This window comes from Aulonocara stuartgranti (genome assembly GCF_965226115.1).
Source record: "Aulonocara stuartgranti genome assembly, chromosome: 4".
In the NCBI taxonomy this organism is placed as follows: Eukaryota; Metazoa; Chordata; class Actinopteri; order Cichliformes; family Cichlidae; genus Aulonocara; species Aulonocara stuartgranti.
In genome coordinates, this window is record NC_138942.1 from 25,715,384 (window position 1) to 25,737,450 (window position 22,067).

A 22,067-nucleotide genomic window follows, 5' to 3' on the forward strand; every position below is an offset into this window, starting at 1 on the left:
TATGTGCTGTATGAGTAACAAGCCTCTATGGTAACTATTTCATGCACAGTTAGTTACATGAAATATAATATTCAATGGTTTAATGGGTTTTTAATTAGAAAAGAAATTATTAAGGTTTGTTTGAGATATATTCAATATAAAACCAAGTATTAACAAGTACAGCCTGATATTATAATCCATCCAGTGGATAGTCAGCCAGTGCAGTGATGATGTTTGCAGCTTGATTGGTGGATAGGACAACTTGAACATGTCCAGTCAGTGGGAGGAAAGCGTGGTGATCAGGGTGGAAGGCAGGATGTGGATCATGTGCAGGAATAGGGGCTTATCACACCATAATCAGCTGACAACAGTCAAAGAAGTTGACAACAAAGAAGGAGGAAGCGAGAAAAAGAGCTGCAACAAAAAGCATGAATAAAATGACAATCTTGCAGCTCTAAGTCAGAGGCCATCTAGTGACTGGGTATAGAAAGACAGGTAAAAGGCTGTTTACTGAAGAGCCACCGTCCCAATCTGGCTTTGTTTCTGGCTTCAGTCTCCAATTCAACCACAGAGAGGTGGAGCTGGACTCTTTGTCTCTGCAGTGTTAGCACACCCAGGAAAGGAATCGTGACAAGATTACAGAGAAAGTTTTTGTCAGCCTGAAGTGCTTCACATGTAAAATAGCTGAGAAAAACACCAACACCAACAGAGAGCTCTGACTGGAGAAACAAGTAGACAAGTGATTCCTGCACACTTTGATGTTCAATAAAGAGTTACTGGAAAACACATTGAGGTCCTTAGACAACATATCACACTGAACAGAAAATGAATAAACATTTAATACAGTTCATTTTCATCCATATGTTACCAATCTTACAGTCAGTTTACAGGCTCATATCCAGATGTGCATGTCAGTCTACACGACCCCTGTAGTCTTTCAGGTTGAAGGAGTGCTTACAGTCAGAAACAGATATGTTCCATATATGACTTACTAAAATCCACATATTCGCATCAATGATCCATGAAGTACGATGATTTTTTTCAAACCAATAACAGATGTGACTGAAAAATGATGCCAACACATTTTAAACATCATTAAAAGGCATTTTTGAAACACTTTAACCTCCTAAGACCCGAACTCTTCCACAGCATGCATTTTTAATTTCTCTTTGATATTTGGGCTGATTGGGGCCCGATGAATGTAAAAACAAAGAATTACCAGATTTTTTTTTTTTTTTACCTTATTTTTGTTTTTAAGAAAAATAAGAGCCACATATGAGGATATTCGTTTAAAATTTCGACAGAACAGTAGCAGCATAATGTCCTCGTAAGTGGATATCAGGCCCTTGTAGAGCAAAATTGAGTATTTTGGTCTAAATAACCCAAAATGTGATGTCCACATATGGGGACACCAGGAGGTTAAAGAGGACCTATTATGCTTGTACATGAATGAACACCTCAAGCTTCAGACTGCTCTAAAACCTTAGTTTCACTGAGTTTTTTCCAATATCGGCTCCATCTACTGATATCCTCAGAACCCAATTCTCTCCTGTTGTTCTCAAACCTTTGGTTTAGGACAAGCAGCCAATCAGAAGAAAGCTTGCATAAGAGGAGAGGAGCTAAAGTGGCTTGTTTCAGACAGAGGACGATCTGCAGCAAGGCTCAATGTAGGATAAATAAAGACTAGTTTGATCAGCATGAGTCAAAGAATAAATATAAGCAGCTGGAAATGAGCCTGAATGTTCCACTTTAAGCAGCTGTTGATAATGTCGTACAACTGGAAAACCATCAGCAGATGCAGTCACGCGTATCACATGCAGGCAAAAGCCCAGCTTGTAAGAAAAAGTTTCCATATTGAGCCACGTAAGTATACAGTGACAGTAGCTTAATTCACTGATTACAGTAAAGAATCTTTAGAACCTTCCCTTGGATGTGATTTATAAAGCTTTGAGAAGCAGAATGAGAAATGGCACCAAGCTTCTTTCTGTTAAAGAAGTTAAAACAAAAATCCAATGTTCCTGTGATCACATGGTAAAACAGTCAAACACGTACAGTTCAGACATTAAAAACATCTGGAATGATTCCTCTGTATCCTCGACTTGAGATCTAAGAAAGGCCCTTAATTCCAATCTCGTTTTCATAGAAAATCCCATAAATCACCTGTTTAATGTCAGTCTCTCACACTGCTCGCCTCCATCAGCAGAGTTAAAAAACAATACATTGGCAAAAATTATGTCAGCATTAGTGCAAGTCTTACATTTTTAAAAAACTGCATCAAGTGTTACAATCTCTCAAAGTGAACGTGATAACACGTCACAGTAACGCGACTCTCCGGTCAGAGCACATCTCCGGGCACAGTCCTCCGCACATGTAACACTTCCCTCGTCAACGTCCCTTCTTTAAAAAAAAGAAAAAAAGAACTGCGACTTTCCGAACAGGTGTAGCTCATTCACCCTGCTTCAGTCCATTTAAATTTAGTAGAAATATTAAAAACATGGAGAGATCGGTATTGGTACCTTTCATCACTTTAAAACAGTCTGAGCTCGCCAGCAGACGGCCACAGACTCGTGTTCAGACGGGGCTTGAGGAGAAAGGGGGCAGTTCGGGACATCAGGACTCATGTGGTAAAGCGTCAAAGAAAAGCTCCCGACAGAGCCGAGCTGTGTCCTCTGGAGAGTAGACCGTGAAGCCGATGGTCCGTGGGTCGTTGAAAATTTCATAGTCGTTTCCTCCCTGCAGAGAGAAAAGAAAAACCATTAGATTAGTGCCGCCTGGTTTGGCTTGTTTTGTTCTCTCTGAGCAAAACAAACCATAAAAAACAGATAAAGCTTCATTTGGCTGAGGCCTGATTATTCTGGGACCGTTGGACTGAGATTGCAAAACAACTGAATGGACACTTAACAAGCAGGAGTCTTTCCAGGGTTTCCCAGAAGTGCAGCTGTTTCTCTTCACATCTACACCCTTTTACATCCTCATAGAAAAACTAAGTTATACGTCTCCACGTTATTTCTGTCAAATATGGTAAAAATGAATTTTGATCAAAACTTATCAAACTGATTCAAAGAGAGATTTTGGTCCAAATCAACATGATAGCATCAGACAGTTGCTGAAAATTTGTCAGATGGTACGAGGGATGAACATAGTCAGATAGGCTGATGTGTTTAAATGATGCTCATTGGTACACACACCATTACACCACCAGCCGGCAGGATGGATTTCATGCTGCTTCTGTAGCCCGCTTGATATTTTCTATTCTTCTGTGTAAACGCTCACGTTAGGCCATCTGACATCAACAACGACGGCACGTTCAAAGTCACTTCTTCCCCATTCTGACCTGTACCTAATGAAGTGGCCAGTACATGTAGAATCTAATGCTATTAATCCAGGAAGTCACTTTGTCTAATTTCTGCACTTCTTCTAGATATGCAATTGCTCATAAATGAAAACATCTAGGAAAAACATAAACAGGCTTACTTACTGAAACTGCAAAACTCCTTGGTGCCAATTAAACATCTCATGTAAAAGTGAAAGCAAGTCAGATTTAAACCTTTAGACCAGCATTCTTTCTAATGGCCAGAAGGGGGAGGACTTCTCTGTTAGCTAAAACAAGTCGGACTGGATAGAAATCATAAACACTTCCCTAGGAAGTTATAGTTTCAAGTCATTTTTAATAGAATAAACATTCATTTTATAAATTATGGTCATCATAGGAAAACAAGAGGTACAACAAGGCCTTACTTAGAGAGTGGTTACACTGTGGCTGATGAGTTGTGACCATGTGAAGAGTTTTTCACAATTGTCTTCAACATGCCAAAGCACAAAATATGAAAAATGAAAGCCTGACTGGCCAATCAATGAGCTATTTCACAATCACATACAGTTGGGGTGTTGTAGTCTCCAGAACATTCCTGCTTTTTAACCGTTTATGACTGAACTTACATCTGAGGTCTCATTGCCAAAAAAGTAGATGGCATCCAAGCCTTCCCTCTCCAGCACCTCTAAACAGAGTCTCTTGTCCCAGCCCTCTGGGAAAATGTCAAAGCTGATGAGGCCACCTAAGAGGAGATAATGACAAGAAACATGGCTGTCATTATAATGACTCAGACTTTAAATGTACACTGTGTGTTTCGCGAATGATAGCTTCAAAGAATAGCTTGTATTATAAAGTAAAAAAAAATTTATTTTGGCTTCTTACTGACAACATACAGCAGTGTTTTTCTAGGAACTTTGTTGGCAGAGAAAACAGCATACTAGGAAAAGGAATGTGTCCCCAAAACACACTTGTGTACGTCAATCTTTGTCGAAACAGCGCTGAGCACTTTTCTGTGTTTAAAGAGTCACAGAAAAGGGAGCAGAGATATTATCATGGCTGCAGGGTGATTTATGTTGCAGCTCAAGTTTTTTTTTAAACTCTAAATGTAACAGAAGAAGCTCTGTCGTTGCTCTGTGCTGACTTGAATGACCCCGGTGACATTTAAACTGTGAAATGTGGGTGAAACATCTCGCTCGGAGGCCTTTAGCAGGACCTCTTTCTCTCTTTCCCCCATCATACCTTACATTTTTTTGCCATCTTGTCTTTCAGTTAAAGCCTTTAGAGCTCAAAAACAACAACAAAAGCCGAGACGCTTCCAACCAATCAGAGCGCTATTTCCCTCACACACCCTCCACACGCCTCTGTCCTAAACACCTTCAACCTCAGACTTTAAACATGGCAGTTCTTCAGTCACATCTGTAATCAACCCACCCCAACCCTCGACATGCATTCTTCACCCTCATCAACTGCCCCCAGATGACTGCTGACACTGCACAGATGTACACATCTGACCTTTATCAAAACTTACTCAACCGCTTCAGCTAAATAGTTATACATCCACCTCTTAATCGCCTTCCTCATATAAACAGAGCCTTCTTTAAACTACAGGCATTATTTAATTGAAGAACACACAGGGTGTCGTTTACCTCGTGTCAAATGTTTGTGTGCACAGTGTCCCTTACATTCTGTACTCTCAATGCAGATTGGATAGAGTGTCACTCAGTTATATAACTCCTATCGCAGAGATCAGCTTATATCAGCAAGAAGATAAACTCTGAGCAAAACAAACTAATAAATCACCACCGCTGCACATCCTCTGGATTGACTGACCTGTTTCTTTAGGTGTCATTAATAAAACACACACAGCTGCTTTAAACAAAAGAGAATACAAGTATATGCTCAGCAGAGATGGGCAGTAACGCGTAATCCGATTACTTTTTTCAAGTAACGAGTAAAGTAAGGGATTACTATTGCAAAAACGGTAATTAGATTACCGTTACTTTCCCGTAGGAACGCTGCGTTACTGCGTTACTAAAACCGTGATTTTTTTTGTGAGAATGTCTCACGACAGTGACGTAAGCGAGTGCGACGTTCGTGACAACAGTTGTGTGCAGATCAACAATGGATCATATATCGAGTGCGGGAGAGAGTATGAGCGTGCAGCGTTTAAAGCTTGGAAGTACTGACCTTACTTTGAGTTTGATTCCATAAAAAGCGACAAAAACATTAGTGTCCATCGTGCGTGGGAAGAAAACTTCTTTTTACAGCGAAAAAACACCCCTAAACTTCCAAGCAAGCACCGAGTGCGCTACGACGTAATGGGAAACTCACAGAGAAACTCGCAGATTCTTCAACTGACCGCTGCGGCACACCTGCACCAGGGTAAACCTCCGCCTACCCCACTCCTGCTTTACAGGTGAAAATAGAGCAACAGGACCACTAGTCTTTGACTTTATTTATTTTCTGCTGTGTTTTACTTGCATCTATTTGAAAGACTGAGTGTAAACACACACAAAAAAAATATTTTATGTGCTGGAATGTGCAGAAAATAGGTTTAAATATGAAACAAATTTCTTCCAGTCAGAGAATGTTGCATATAATTAAATTTTTGCTTGATGCATAAAGTTAAAAGATTAAAACTAATAAAACAAGTTTTAAAAAGAGACTTTTCCATTTGATTACATTCTGTATGATGGATTATGTAGAAAAAGTAGAATTGGGCTGAAAGATCTATCGCTTTATCACCTCTTCAGGTTGTAAATCGTGTTTTTAAAAAGTAACTAAGTAACTAAGTAATTAATTATTTTTGAAAATAAGTAATCAGTAAAGTAACGGGATTACTTATTTGGGGAAGTATGTTGGTCAGTGTTGGTCAAGTTACTTGAAAAAAGTAACTTGACCAACACTGATGCTCAGTATCTTTCTATTCATTTATCTGGGGAAGTAAGATCTAATCCCTTCTTTTGCTGCTACATGTCGAGGATGTTCACAAGCAGGTTTGCCGTGGGTAAACAAGGCCAGCTGTCTCGCATGTGGGCAGCCTTCATGCATCACCAGCTGAAGTTCACACCTCATGGAGCACGTAAGCAAACATCAAGTACTTGATTCACCTTCCCTGACACACTTTAATAAAGCAAGACAGGGAACAGCGAGTGTGTAATAGTTAACCGAGGCCTCAGATCAACAGTACAAGGTCCAAGACACTGCATACAGGTGGGAGACAGAGGGGCCTCTTTGTAAACTGAGATAAGATACAGCAGGCAGATAGATGTGGTTTGTCATTAAACTACATGGTATTGAGCTGAATACTGACTTAACTGAACATGAAAACAACATAAAAACAAAGGCGGTCTTACTGGTCTGACAAACCAGAAGAGTGAGTCGCTTAAAATAGTTCAAAGCCTGAAAGAACCAGTGTTAGGCTGATGATGGTGAACTGATTTGGCTGGTTCAGGTATGAAATAATAGCTGATGTTTTGATGATAACTGAAGTGATTACCAAGACAAATAAATTACAATCAGAGTGATAAAGTATCAGTTGCATACTATTTTAATCATCGCTTCAAGAGGTGTGTCCCAGTAATGTCAGCTTTCTTGCATGAAGATTTACAGAGAGCTTTATTATATTTATCAGTGGGTGTGAAGATGCTTTCAGTTTAAACTCTCTCACCTTTAGTAAACCGTAGTCCTTTTCCAGCAAACTCCTTTTTCAGAGCAGCAACAAATTTCTCTCTGATCTTCTCTCTCTGTGGAGGGAATGACAACCCAGTTAGCTCGATGGCAAAAACGAAGTAAAAGTGCTTTTGCAATGTAAAAGTTCGTCAAGTTCACAGAAACCGCTGCAGTAGCCATGTCATTTTCTCTATGAATACAGCAGAGAATGCAGGAATTTAAATGTTAGCAGGTAACTGAAGAGTTAACCTTCGACTTCCTCCATATCGCCTGTGTCTGTGAGCCATCAATGGGCAGCTTGTTAAGCGGTCCTGAAAGCTCGCCATTGTTTAACGTCCTTTGTCTTTGTAACCGAGACAGTAACACGACTTGCTGTAACTCTCAGTGACTGATATTTGATATTTAATTTTAAGGTTCATATGTCAGGACATAATAAAATCAATCATCTGGTCCTTCAGCTTCTAAAATTATTTAAATCTAAAACTAAATCAAATGCAGTGTGTGGAAAAACTTCGTGCACCCCATGAGTCAGTAGATTGTAGAAACACCTTTAGCAGCAATAACTCGAAGAGCTGTGGAGGAATTCAGTCCGACTCGTTTTTGCAACATTGATTCAGTTCATTGCGATTTGTGGATATTTGTTTATGCACAGCTCTCTTAGAGTCCCACCACTGCATTTTAATCAAATTGAAGCCTGGGCTTTGATTGCAACACCTTCATTCTTTTCTCTTTCAGACGTTCTGTTGTAGATTTGCTGATGTGCTTGGGATCGTTGCCCTGTTGCATGACCCAATTTGGACCAAGCTTTAGCTTTTAAACAGATGGCTTCGCATTTGAGTCTAGAATACTTTGGTATACAGAGGAGTTAACGGTGAACTCAATATCCTGTGAGTGTAAATCAAAGCTTAATTATCACTGTGCTTGGTAGAAGGATCAGCAGACAGCCAGAGATTGTTTTTTAGACTTAAGGAGGTTGCTGTCCTATTTTTACTCATGCAGAAATACTGATCCCTTATGTTGATCTGAATTAGCAGAGAGCTTTGTCAAGGTAAGCGTGTTCAGTGTTGGATGAGTTTTCAGTTCAGCTGATTAAATGCGAGTTTGCTCGGTTAATGTTATCTCTAGAAAGCAGTGCATGTTCACAGTATTCAGTCTTGTTCACAGGTATTCCCAGAATGTCTTAATTTAATTTATAAAATATAAATATTTACCTGTCCTTGTATCCTTATCAGTACAATATTGCCACACAAATTATCATAATGCTATGCTTTATCGATTTCTTCCACCGCCCCCAGTGTTTAATGGTTGGTCTAAGGTGTTCATGCTGATATGCTGTGTTTCGTTTTGGCCAAACATCTTAATCTTGGTCTCGTCTGTCAAAAGGACTTTGTCCCGGAAGTCAGATGTTATTCAGATGTTTTTTTTACAATGTTTTGTTGCTTTTTCACCCTTTTTTTGTAGCAAAGAAATGGCAGCTTAACTGCACTGCATAAGTTTTGCTGTTACTAAAATGCCTGCAGGGACAATAAATAAATACATGGTGTTTGCTTCTGAATAAAGTACTTCTGCCAATGAAGTTTACCTTGTCGATTTCAGAAAATTCAATTCGTTCCTCTGCCGTGCAGCTCCGACCGATGGGGGAGATGTTGATCATTCCGTTCCTGAACTCAATAAATGTACCCCTGCGGCAGAAAGGCATCGTCAGGATATAATACTTGAGTTTAAACATAATGTTATAGCTTCATATTTGATGAGAAATCACAACACAATTGTGTTTTCTTGCTTCAGTGCCTCAGGTCATTGCTAAAATACCTCACATTCCTGAAAAGCTGGAATTCAGGTTTGTCTTTCTGCCTTAGGTTAAAATAGCTTGTAGCCTAATTCTTGTGAGCTCTTTTTACCATCTCACCTTTTCTTTGGCAGTTTGATAAGTCCCATGTAACTGAGGCAGAAGTTGATCAGGTCCTGCAGCAGCTCCTCCCCGATCTGGTTTTGAATGGCCTGCAGGGATTAAAATACACGAAAAGACCAGGGTAAACAAATGGAGTAAAACTAAGTTTTACAACATGGTTTATGACAGCAAATTACTTTCTTTATGCTTTTGTGCAATCTTCCTTTCATTACAATTCTACTTGTATTCTTGTTACTGTTATTTTTTGAATCAGGACATAAAAACGTGTATCTGAGTATAGGAGGACTTACATGTTTTGAGAGGAGTTTCCCATCTTTGTACTGCACTGTCCCATTTTCAGCAAACACATAATCAAACTTGTGTATCACTGCAAGAAAAGAGACGGGTCAAATGTACCTAAATGTGCTCATCTATTTCTCTTTAACCTACATACTAAATTTGGAGCAGCTCCTTCGCTAATCGGAAGACATAGCTGCTATATTTACCCAGCAGCAGATTAAAGTGTATGTAACGCTGGCTACACGAGTTTAATCCTCCTGACTTTCACACTCACTCTGCACTAAGACAATGATGAGGAAGCTCTGTAGCTGAGCCTGTGTTAAAGCTGCTTTTATAACTTTAACAGAGGCAAAAGCCAGTAAAACAAAAGCATGCAGAACTGCATAAAAACATGTTAGTTACAACAGCTGTATCAAATTTCAAATACGCAACGTTAATATTACCTGTGACATTGTAACACAAAGTAAGTGAAGGTTCACCTTTGGCACACTTGGCAGGGTAAATGAAACTGCCGAGCTCTTTTTAAGCACAATGCAGCTGCATTCCAGCGGTAACCTCATATTGACTGACAGACAGGTTATCAGCCTGCCTGCAGCAGCTGGGCGTGAACTCAGCTGAGAGGCTGCTGGTGCAATGCCCGTGTTACAATTGTGTGCTTTGGCTGCTGGTTTGGGGAATCACAAGATCATAAAGTGAAGTGAACATACATGCAACACACATAAAGTTAATGACTGGCCGAACCAGCTTGCGCTGTTATTTATTTATGGCAGGTCTCGCGTTTAGAAGGAAGCTTGCTTTAGTTTAATTTGCGGCTTAAATACAAAATTATTTCCAGAATTAATCATAACCTCAGCTCTACTCCCTGCAGCCTGTGTCAGGGCATGTTGGGTGATGGAGCTTGCTGAATCACAAGCGTCTGTGGCTGAGACAGGAAGAGATCTCCTCACCATCATCTCCCTCCCCAAGCTGCTCTGCAATCTTCGAGTAGTCCGACCCTCCCACGATGCCGATCTTCACCTTCTTACGCAGAGTCTGGAAGAACTCATCCAGCTCTGGGTCGATTTTCTACAAACAGGAAAAACACACTTTAATTATCACTTTATGTTTTAATGACACAAACACACCTAAACAGACACACATATCGTCATCAACAACAAGCTCTCTATCTTGCAAAGAGGTGTAGTGTCATTTATTTGGAGCAGATTTAAAGTTTCCCAATGTAAGGAGGAAAACTCCCCGAACTGCACTCAAAGGAGACCACATTATGCAATATCCGGGCACTGACGCGTCCTGCACACACGCACACTCACACACACACCAGTGATCCTGCATGAAACTGAGCATAGAAAGTCAAAGACAAAAGAACAAGAGAGTGTGCATAAATCAGACGCTCCAGATACAAAAATCAAAGGCTCTATTAAACCTTAGATAACTGGTAACAAAAATGGTTATTTTAAATTTCCTGCAATAAGCCAGCTGAGCAATGCATTCTCAGTTATTCTGCACAGCAACATGTGTACCTTACTGAGAGGCTTTGCATGCAGCTGCATGGCGAAGCCTGTCTTCAGTACCTTATGATAGAAGGACTTTCTGATGCACAGTTGATGTTGTGAAAGGTTAAAAACTTGGTAATTAAATTGTAAAAAACACCTCAAATAATAAATACAGGTTTGAATTCACATTGGATTGAAACCTCCTGGTTGACAGTTATGAGTTTATTGCATCTTAAAGTGCATAGTGTCGCCCTACACTTTTTTTCTCCGAGATGCAACTATTACATCACAGCCCTGTGATTGGTCAGTTGCAGAGATCGCCATGGAGCACCATTAATATAACACTGAAGATATACACCCATGTGCATCCCCGCAGACCCGTACCTGGGTATGTGTATAGGAGGAGCAAGGAGTGCAAAAGGAAAGTAAACACTGTGAGAAAGAGCACGTGAAGTCATCAGGACACCGTGTTCTCTACAGTAAGGTGCCTCTCATCAGAGGTCAATGATGAGGGCAGAAGAGGAGAGAGCTGTCATGAAATCTGATCATAACAATAATAATAAGATTATCGATGGGAAGCGAGCTCACCTCTCTCGGTGGTGTCAGAGTGCCGTCCACATCAAACAGGCAGAGGACGTTTCTGTCCGGAGAGAAGCCCTGTGCTTTCTCCATGTCTTCTGCTCCCTCACTGTTCTTATCTAGAAATGTTCAGCAGAAATGCTACTGCAAGGTCCACTCTCGTGTAAAGAGGCGCATAAAAATATCTAATTTACATAATGGAGAAGAAAATGCATCCGCTATCAGCTGCAGTGCAAAAACCAACAAAATAAAATATAAAATGAGCTTCCAGCTTTATAAATAAGGATGGTTATCTCTCTCAGTGCGAGGCTCTTCTCTCCCTTATCTTTCTTCTGAGCCGCAGTCCTGCTGGTTTGTTTTGGGTCCGCTTGGCTCAGTGAAGCAGCTCTGCTCACACTTCAACACACGCTGCGTGCCGTACGTGTTGGATTTTTCTGTTTCTGTTCTGCAGCGCTCATTAAATCACCAGCCAATCACAGCCAGGGGACATACGTGACGTCAGGAGGCGGGGCAGGTTAATTTACTCGCCATTCAATGGCCGACGGCCTTTCACCTACAAGCGATGAGCAGGAGCTAGGAGTGGTTGGAATAAGGAGGGTGCTGTACGTTTGACACTGAGTAAAGCTTTGTTTATGAATGAGAAGAGTCTGAATAACAGTGTAATTGCGGAAGCCCAGGTTCAGCAGGATATCATATGATGCAGGTTTTTCTAGAAAAGTAAGCCACAGTATTTCTAAAATAGATCCAGATGAATTAATTCTCAAGTTCCTCCAGAGTTTTGTGTTTTTGCAGTGAGTCAGAATTATGATCCAGGGACTTTTTCCACAATGCAGCTATAGCTCTTCCTGTTTCTTCTCAATGTATTAGCATGCATTTAAAATTTATCTTTGGAATAGAAATTTAAGGCTTTCCATATTAGATCTTTGCATTCTATTTTCTAATTATTATTATTATTATTTATTATTATTATTATTTTTTACCAGGGATAATGTACATTAATAAACATTTCTGTAAATTAGCCACAGGTTAGTTTAAACTAAATTTCATCTGTAGTTCATGGCTACATATTTAAAGCACCTAATCAGTGAAGAATGTATGTAACAAGATTTTCAAAGTTAAGTAAGCTGTACTTTTGTAAAATTTTCTAAAACATTTTCAGTGTTCTAGTATATAGAGACTGAAGCCAGACTGTGACCATGTAGTAATACAATAATTAATATTGTAATAAAAATGTGTTAATTCTGTTCTTATAACCCTATAATAGCAAAAAGCATTTTCTTTATATTCATGTCCTCAGGCTTAAACCCTTAAACCCTGGATTTGATTTGGTCCTGGTCTCCTGACCATGGGCAGGTTTGCTGCATTTGTTGCAGTTATGTCTTTAAAAATTTGCACAATAGCCTCATTTTGCAGTTTTGCCTCTGTAAAAGACAAATTGGTCACTGTGAGTTCAGTATTTTCATCCTACTATAAAGCCAGTTCTTATATTTAAAATGATGTATTGGGGATGTGTCTAAAAATGTTAAATTAATTCATGCTCTGGACAGCTGGTTGTTTGTGGTCTTCCAAATACCCTTTTCCAAATGGGAAGTTGCAGAGTGCCCTCTGGTGGACAAACTATGCAACATCCGTCATAGCATAGTTGTAGGACAGGGACATTAGCCTCATTTTACATTGTGGTCCACTTTGATCTTACAGTTTTTTCTGAATGCTTAAACCCTAACTGTGATTCCTGTAGCACAATCTCTAAAACTATTCAGACTTATAGCAAAACCACTCACTGAGTTTGCAAAACTAAAAGCACAAAAACTGCTTTGCACTCAGTTTGCAATTTTGTAACACACACTTTGCAAAACTGTAGGCACAATTCACTGCACAACACTCAATTACCAAATTTCCAACACACTCCTAGCAACAGTATACACATGTATGGCTATCATTAACACTAATTTGCCAACTGTCTGGCACACTTTCACATGTGAAAACTTTTTTAGATAATTCGTTCACTTTGCAATCAGCCTAAGCACTATAATACAGGTAAGCTGTGTGTGCGGAGTACAATGGAGGGAGCAGAAAGAGTGAGAAGTAGAGGAGGCCGAGGAAGAGGACGTGGAGGTGAAGAAGTAGGATGAAGAGGATGACAAGGACAAGGAGGATCGGACTTTACTTTAAAGACGGGAATTATTTTTTTGTGTGGACATTTCGAATAATGTGAGCTGTGTTAACCATCCTAAATAAGAAAGTTTCTGTGTTAACCTTTCATTGGTTTGCTGTATTGTGATGTTGGGCCCTTTTCCCGTAGCTAGAGTGGTTTTGAGAATTCACAACCTTGGGGAGTAACAGCCTGTTTTATTTGTTTTATTGGGGTTTCTTTAATTTTTTGAGTATTTTGGGGTTTTTCTTTCTGTTACTTGTGTTCTCCAGGGCCCCGTTAACGTTGGTGGACGGTCTAGGTTCACGAGGGCCAGTTGAACAAATAAAAGGGTTACACGTGATTTAAAAGTGACTGTAGTATGTTTCTGTCAAACCAGGTTGCTTTGGAATAGGGGCACCCAAGTTGTCTGGTTGGGTACGGGTATGTGGGGCTAGGCTGAGTTAATGGTTCGACAGCATCGGCAGCCGTTGTTTGCAGGTTCAAGCCCTGGAGCCCTCCCCTACTGCACCAGCAACAGCCAGACAGCTAAAACCATTCTTACAGTAGTAAGTATCCGGATCAACTGTACTAGGGGAGGTCACAGACCCAGATCCCACTACCCCCTGGTCGTTCAAGGCAGCCCGTGCACTTCTATACCCCTACATAACAGGGCTAGTAGACCCTCACACTAGGTTTAAAAAGGGGAAGAAAGTGAGCCTCTAAAGCACTTTCAATTGTTGAGATTTGTTTATTATCTGTAAAATTGGTTGAGACTGTTAAGTCTTGGTGTAAAACAGAAAAGGGGAAATTCAAGCTTTTGCTCCCTGTATTAAATTTTTTGGAAGTTTTTTAACATGCAAAGTTTGTCGTTTGAACATGCAAAGTTTTCAAATTTTTTTTATTTTCTGTTGCTTTGAAATGGAGATTGTGTAAAGGGCCATCTTTACACAGCCTGCCGATACCATGATCGGATATGGGTCGCATAGGGTCAAAGAAGTCGGATTTGATGTGCTTTCACCTGCAATGTGAACATAGCCTTAGAGCTTGTTCCTGTGCTCTCTTGATCAGTGCCTTTGTTCTGCCTTTCAGTCCAGCTTTGTCCAGCCACTGGTAGGATGTCTGTACGTCAGCCACTTTCTCTATCTGCCATACCGGCCGATCCTTTCTATGATGGTCCCTCTTCTTGCTCCTCTTCTTTCTCGTGTGTCTGCTATCTAAGGTATTCACTAAGCACGTGGTCGGTTGTGGCGAACTTCCTCATATACTCATTGATGTTTGTTGTCTCCTCCTGGCCTGTGGTTCTGACTCTCACCAGTCCTCAGCCTCCTTCCTTTTGCTTAGTGTGCAATCTCAAAGTGCTGGATTTGGGGTGAACGCTGACCCTGTGGGATTCCCAGGTAATTTTAGCTGTCCTCAATGTCTGCAAGATTGTCTTCTGGTAGTGCAGTCCCCTCAGTTGTGACTACCTTCCTGGACTACCAGCCGTTGTGGTCGTGCGATGAACTGCTGCCTTTGGTTGGCCACCCGCTGCTGCTGGGTGGTCAGCCACTGTGGCTGGGCATTCAGCCGCTGCTTTTGGAATTTCAGGCACTGGTTTTGGGCAGTCAGCCGCTGCTGCTGGAAGGTCATCCGCGCATGCTGGAAGTTCATTCGCTGGTGTTGGATGGTCAGGCGGCATTGTTGGGACTGTATGCCACTGCTCTAATATCTTGTTTATATTTTAAAGGCCAAATTTCCAAATGCAGAATTTGCTTTAAACAGACTAAATTGTTCCCGTTTTGATCTAGATTTTGTATTATATATGATGCGATATTGTGTCCACCCAGTAGTAATCTATCCCAGTTGGATTTTTGTGCATTTTCATTGTGTTTTTATGTTCATTTATCATAATGTCTGCTTCCTTGTTGCCCAGGTCACTCGGGAAACTAACTTTTTAAATCTCAGGGAATTTGTTTATCAAAAGAAATCATTGAAATTACCCAATGGGCAGAAATTACAACTGCGATAATGATGACTATCTGGAAAGTTTTTTTCCTAATATCATCACTTTAATTATGTAAATTTCCCCCTGAGACATTATGTCCTCTGTAGTTGACACAGATAAACAGAGAGGTGCGTTTTTTCCCTCAGTTCTTAAGAGGTTAATAATGTTAAATCATATACAAACACCAAAAGATTTTGGTTTAATCGAATATATAAAACAATATATGTGCGTCATTGAGTGTTGTAGTTCCCTAACTCCTTTACTCTGCAGTCTCTAAACAAAGGCCGTGTGAGACTACATTTTAATAGCGCCATATGTGATTTCAGTCAGTAGAGGGCACTGTTTACTGTTAACTTATTTGTAGTGGCTCAGCATACAGACAACTAATATTATACAATCATGAGTTAATTTACAACAGCAAGATGCACTCCAACAACACAAACCTTCACCAAGGCAACTCACTGTCGGGGCAGTACTTACTATTAAGGGAATAGTGCTGTATTTTGTATATTTTCATTGTGTTTTCTTTGATATTTTGAAACCTTTTTCATGTGAATATAGTACATGCATGACATTTATTTCATTCTTTAATAAAATTCATTTAAATGTTTAATAATAAATATTAAAAGTATGCATGAGAATTCTACATGTATTCAAACTGTTATGTATCTAAACACTGATAATCTGTTACTGCTGTGTGCATAAAGTCATAATAAAATAAATGTTACCAAAACAAACAAAAGTTGCACAATTTTAAGCCTATTTTTAAAAGATAAAAGAAATTTTATGAATGTTTCACCTTATTTAATCCTACAGAAGAGGTCAGAGGTTCAAAGTAACAATATAATTAGAATCATTCCCTAAATGTCTGTATGTTGTCAATACGAATGTCAGTGAGAAACATAGATTTAACTAGCTATAGCAGTTTTTATCACTTTGACAGTCTATTGACTTTGAAGGAGAGGTCAGAGGTCAAATGTGACATGATATCTGAAATCTGCATATGGCCAGGGACTTGCAGGGGGTGTGAGCACCTGCCCATTTCCTGATGGGTGCCCCAAGTGCCCTTTTCATGAGGCATTTTTTTAAACTTTATTTTATTCTTTTTTTTTTTTTATGTCTGTGTTTGTGTGTGGAGTCCTGCCTGTGCCCCTCAACAATAACATTTAGCTATTATTCACAATTTTGCTAAATAAAATGATCTGGCTTGCATTAGTCACATGAAAACCATGAACCAAAGCTCACCTTTGGCAGCAGAGCGCGCTGGTGGAACAAGCTTGCAAAGCGCACGCTCGTTTTTTGCTGCCTGGGCGATGCGGAGCTGTAGGGGAAGCACCGTAATTAATTGGGAGACGCAGACTGATGCAACAAAAACCAATAAGTAGGGTGTACAGCGTACACTATAGTCTATAACAACAGGAATATTAGGTTATTGTGTGCACGATGAAAGCTGTCTCGTGGCAACTGACGAATTGAAACAAATGAGCGTGCTGTGTGTGCAAAAGTGCGACAAAACATTACCTGTCCTTTTATTAAATGCTCAATTAGTGGTGGTCATTAGCTGCTAACTAACTGGGTAAGGGTTACATGGGTCTTAGTCTGGCAACCGTTTTAGGGAACATATTTAGTTTTAAAGTAAGTTACAGGGCGTTCCCCTGCCTTTCTGGTATGCATATCCACATAATTATGGATTATTATAATTACGATATAAAAAAAACACAAACTGTAATTTAAAGAAAATACATTAAGAAACAGATTATATTACATTTATATTTCAAATATGACAAAAATGCAGATTTTTTAGCAGCAAAATTATTGTATCTCTACAGTTTAAATGTTTAATAGGCTTTCTGCCTGTACAGATAGTCAAACAGATTGAATCATCATAAATGCATTATTTTATATTTATTATTTATTTTTTAAATTCTTATCACTTAGCACTAAGAATGAATAATAAGGGAAGGATTCTGGATCAGCACCATGATACAAACTTGTGGCCATAGTATGTACAGTATTCTGGAGAAGGTATGAAATGTAACTGTATATGCATGTGTGTATGTGCGTGTGTGTTTTATGTGCATAGATTTTTTTTGTTACATTCTTACCCTACTATGACAACCCCTTTCTTTTGCCCTACTAATACTCCGGTTTCAGTTTATTTCCCACATTTAAAAAAAAAATCTGTTGTCTTATGGTTCCAAGAGCTGTCACCAGTCTTTGCATTTAATTGTTATCTCATTACATTTCTTTAATTAGTTACCCTCTCTCCTATGGACTTTTTAATGTCTACAGTCTCAGATCAACACAGCCCTGTCCTCCAGCATTATCAGCATCAGGAGCAGCAGTAACCCCTCAACAGCAACATTGTACCCCATCAGGTAAAACATAGGCTACGTTTGCTTTGCATTGTCCCCACCCGATTACAGTGATATAGTTTGATGCGTTTTCATATTAGATGACGAATATGGTTCTGTGCCCTTTTTAACTTTGAGCACCTGCCTCTTCGGAAATCTCTGCATGGCCCTGCTCAGCAGAGCTCTGACTTTTGGTCAGTCTGGCTGTAGTGCTGAAGAGAAACCAAGGGTTGTTCTTATTTCCTTCAATAAGTGATGAATAGTAAGATGTCTACTATTGAGGATTTTTTTTTAAAGCAGCAAATTGGCTTAAACTGGCTCCAGGCTAAATGATGATCTTCTAAATTAGTGAGAGGATATTTCTTCTCCAGCCTACGAGTTATCTGCTTTAAAAGAAGTTGTTACTTGAGTCACCTTTGCCTTCCTATCAGGTTAAATGCATCTGGACATTGTCCTCTGGCATAAACAATGCATTTTCTTAAATTGTCACTCACTGGGTATTTTTTCTTTTTAAGACCGTTCTTTATAAACTTCTGAGATACTTCTGTGGGGAGTTCCACTTTCTGAGATTCTCAGACTAACCAATCTAGCACCAACAACTATGCCACATTAAAAGTCACTTAAATCACCTTTCTTCCCCATTCTGATGCTCGGTTTGAACTTCAGTGAGTCGTCTTGACCACGGTGCATGCTTAAATCCTAAATATACTGAACTGCTGCCATGTGATTGGCTAATTAGATATTTACATTAACAAGCAGTTGAACAAGTACACTTATTGAAATGGCTAGCGCCTGCCTGTTTGTGTGTGTGTGTCTTTGTCAGTGTTGGGACTAACGCGTTATTAAGTAACGCGTTACAGTAATTATGTTATTATTGTGATAACGAGCACGGTAAGTAGTTATTATGCCAAAACCAGGAACGCGGATTTAGAGAGGCTCGTTATTCGTTACTTCGTGTGGTGGCAATCGCGGAGCTTCCACAGATTCAGTAACATTAGCAAGTGGTGGAGGCAGCAGGTGGATGAGGGAAAAGGGAGGCAGGAGGAGGAGAGAAGTTATGACCTGCAGTCTATCTGGGTCAGATATAAACCAAGTTTAGTTGGAGTTATGCTGACTTTTTCGTACTGCGTGCTAGCTAGCATGACGGGGTTTCTATACAACTGGGTGAGTGCTATGTTACTGATGTTGAACTTTATTTTGTTCATAAGGTTAATTATTAGAGTTGCCAGCCATCCCCTAAAAAACAGAATCGTCTCATATTCAGAGAAAATATTACGTTTCTTATTGAGGTGAAAAGAAACAGTTTGTCTCGGACTTCAGCTACAATGAAAAAGACACAAAGCTGGAGTTATTCTGCGTCTTTGCTGCACAGCTGCCTCTTCTCCTCTCATTCTCTCCCTCTCTCTCCTGTTTGTACTTCAATCACGAAACTGATCAATGATCAACTGATCGGCTTTTCTCTCTTGTTTGTTTATTGCCTACTTCGTGTGGACGTCGCGTTAAACAACAGCAGCATTTTTGATCAGCTGTTGTTAGAATTTATTTAATATTACTTTCTAGTATCAGCTGATGTTTGCTGGAGCCACAGCTGTAAAAGCTGCTGGTCATGATGTTGGTTTGGATATGTGATGAGATGGAAACATGAAGGTGAAACCAGGAGATGTCCTTACTGAATCATTAGAGCTGAACAGGTGATGGAGAAACAGGTTTACCTTTTAGGTGACATGAATGAGTTGAAGGGAAGTTATGAACTGTTTCTGAGAGACAAATAACACCAGGATCCTTTTTTTACTTAGCTGACAGCTGGTAACTGTGCAGGGGCGGGTCTAGCAAAGTTTTGCCAGGGGGGCCATGTAGGGCATTAACAGGGAAAGGGGGGCAGAAAGAAATACTTTTCTTTCTTATTCTCATTTAAAATGTCTAGCTTTTAAAAAATAATTATCTGAGTCTTACCACAAACGATTGATAGATTGATACATATAAACCATCAAGACAGTGTACATCACTGTCACAACAGCGTTTGTTTTCATTCAAAGGCTTTATGATTTTTCCTATAATGGTGGGCTGGTCTCTAGTCAAAATGCCCGGGCCGATTTTTTGTCCCAGTCCAGCCCTGTATGCAGCTTATCTGCAGTCTGGTGTTGCCTACATCTTTCTATTCAGAAGGCAGAATTTCCGAGTTCCGAGTACAATCGAAAGCACCACGACTGCAGTTTTTGTGTTGGATGTAAAAAGTGCACATGACGCTGTGACGTAGGCTAGAATCATGGCGGCAGTCAACGACGGTCCAGGCGTGGGATTTCTCTCGTGGAAATGTGCACATTATCTTTTCCTTTCTATTGGTAGGTGGCACAGTGCACTTGTGGCAAGTAAGCAAGCTAGAAGACTGGCAGTCTGGCTGGGTATCCAGTTATGGAAGCAACACATTAACAAGAGAAGTCTGAGTAAAACCAAAGTTACTTTCCCTAGTAACTAGTTACTTTGAAAGTAATGAGTAACTTGAAGTAACTGAGTTACTTTTGATGGAAGTAGCTAGTAATGTAACTAAGTTACTAATTTAAAGTAACTTACCCAACACTGGTCTTTGTGTATGTGTATGTACACAACGTGAGTGCTGTATTTTTTGTTTTTATTTTTGAATGTTGTTATTCCTGAATAATTTGCCAGTGTGTTGTTGTTGTTGTTTTTGTTGTTGTGTGTGTGTTTTTTTTTTTCCCCCCTTATTTTTATTTTTTCTGTGTTGCACGCCGGTTGCCTATAGGCCGGGGTGTAACAATGAAGACTTTTGGCTAAACTGTGTATTGCACCTTTTTCGCCCCATAGTCCCTTAATCTGTCCCTCTGCTAATCTGGTAAATCAATTGTCTTGTGCAGGTACCTCCAATATGACAAGGAGTGTAAGCGAGGATAAGGTCAGAATCTTTTTTATTTACTTATTCATTATTGACTTATTTATTTATTTGTTTTTTAACGTTTATCCCACACAGTCTTAATAATTTGTCAGTTCCTAAGTGTGCTTTATTTCTTGCAGCAGTCAGTGACTCAAGTAAAAAAAGGACAATGTACATGAAACATTGAAGGACTTCTCAGCAGGCTTCACCTTCAAGACAAAAAAACAAAGATGTCACCAGCAGACTTACTTAAAATATGTCCTCCTGTGAAACAGATACATGACACATCTGAGAAAGATCTAGCGCGTACATTTCTTCAGAAGTTATCAATGCTGGACTATCGAGTCAGATACATTCCTGTAAGACAAGACGATGCTGATGTGAGCTATTCACAAACTGTTACGATTTCTGACAGTGATGACTTAGATGCTCTATTTAGCACCGGTGTAGATTCCCAATCAAAAGAGTGTCATGTGCATCCATGCTGGGAGTTAACCGCCAAGAAAAGACTGAAAAGATGAAGAGAGAATGAACAGAGAAGAAGAAACGGCTGATTTGGGCCTGTGTTTGATTTGGGAGGCCACACAGGAAGCTGTGAGAAGAGGGGACGAGGACCGGTGAGAGGTGAAGGCTGGACGTGTTCAAGTGAAAGTATAGGAAAATTGGGTTGAAAATTGAGGCTGAACTTGTGGGGTTTAGAAATGTCCAGAGCATCGCAACAGAAAGGTGAATTAAAAAAAGAGAGAGAGAGCGGGATGAAGAAATAAATAAACTAATAATACATAAATGAATAGAAAAATCTTTTGTATATGGCGAGGTGCTGTGGGCACCTAAGTCTTTGATAGTGTAGAATTTTCAAGTCAATACCATGGTTGCATCTACTGAAAATCTCTGTGAAGCTTAAATCTCAATGACCTTGACTTCAAGGTCAGAGGTCAACTTTTCTGAAAATCAGAGGAGTTTCACATTCATAACACAGGTATGTCTACTAGGAGGCTGAAGGGTAGCACTATATATTTATAAACAATCAAAAAGAACAATTATTACACAATTTATTTCCAATTTGTATGGAATTTATTTCTGTAAAGGTGGTGTTTTAGGTCTGATTGAAGGACTGATGTGATGGTAAGGTGTCCGCTGCTGCGCTTTGAAGATTGGTAGGCTTTTTTTTTTTTAAATTTTCACAAGAATTGCTACTTCCCCTAGAGTTTTGGCCACTCCAACAATCAGAAGATTTCCCTATGAGCAAGCATTTAGCGACAGTGGGAAGGAAAAACTCCCTTTAAAAAGGAAGAAACCTTCAACAGAGCCAGGCTCAGGAAGGGACAGCCCTCTGCCACGACTGGTTGGGGTGGGGGGAGTGAAAATTTAAAAAAAAGAAGCCAAAGTGATCATTATTGAAGCAGCTTAATTAATTTTTGCATTGTAATTTGCTGTTAATGTCATTTTCCAACCCCAGTTTGTATTTTTATCACTTT

General features: G+C 39.7%; 1 protein-coding gene across 2 annotated transcripts; it reads right to left on the bottom strand.

Moving 5' to 3' along the window:
* Nucleotides 1-800: 800 nt before the first annotated feature.
* Nucleotides 801-11,732, bottom strand: pmm1 (phosphomannomutase 1). Of its 2 annotated transcripts, XR_014276541.1 has the most exons (9): nucleotides 11,237-11,732; nucleotides 10,103-10,220; nucleotides 9,167-9,243; nucleotides 8,874-8,965; nucleotides 8,547-8,646; nucleotides 6,963-7,038; nucleotides 3,919-4,034; nucleotides 2,496-2,712; nucleotides 801-2,376 (listed from the first exon to the last, which is right to left on the bottom strand). XR_014276541.1 is itself a non-coding variant. In XM_082531162.1 (8 exons), the coding sequence occupies exons 1-8, from the start codon at nucleotides 11,318-11,320 to the stop codon at nucleotides 2,590-2,592; spliced, it is 786 nt and encodes a 261-aa protein (XP_082387288.1). In that variant the 5' UTR covers nucleotides 11,321-11,732; the 3' UTR covers nucleotides 801-2,589. The 2 variants fall into 2 exon arrangements, 1 of the variants encoding a protein (XP_082387288.1); XM_082531162.1 differs by having other exon boundaries at nucleotides 801-2,712.
* Between the last annotated feature and the right edge of the window lie 10,335 nt (nucleotides 11,733-22,067).

Excerpts from the sequence above, each read along its gene's own strand:
- pmm1 (XM_082531162.1), bottom strand. The coding sequence starts at position 11,320 with ATGGAGAAAGCACAGGGCTTCTCTCCGGACAGAAACGTCCTCTGCCTG. Across the intron at positions 9,244-10,102 it reads GCTTGGGGAGGGAGATGATG|TGATACACAAGTTTGATTAT; the intron begins GTGAGGAGATCT and ends CTTTTCTTGCAG. Across the intron at positions 7,039-8,546 it reads AATTTTCTGAAATCGACAAG|AGAGAGAAGATCAGAGAGAA; the intron begins GTAAACTTCATT and ends TTCCCTCCACAG.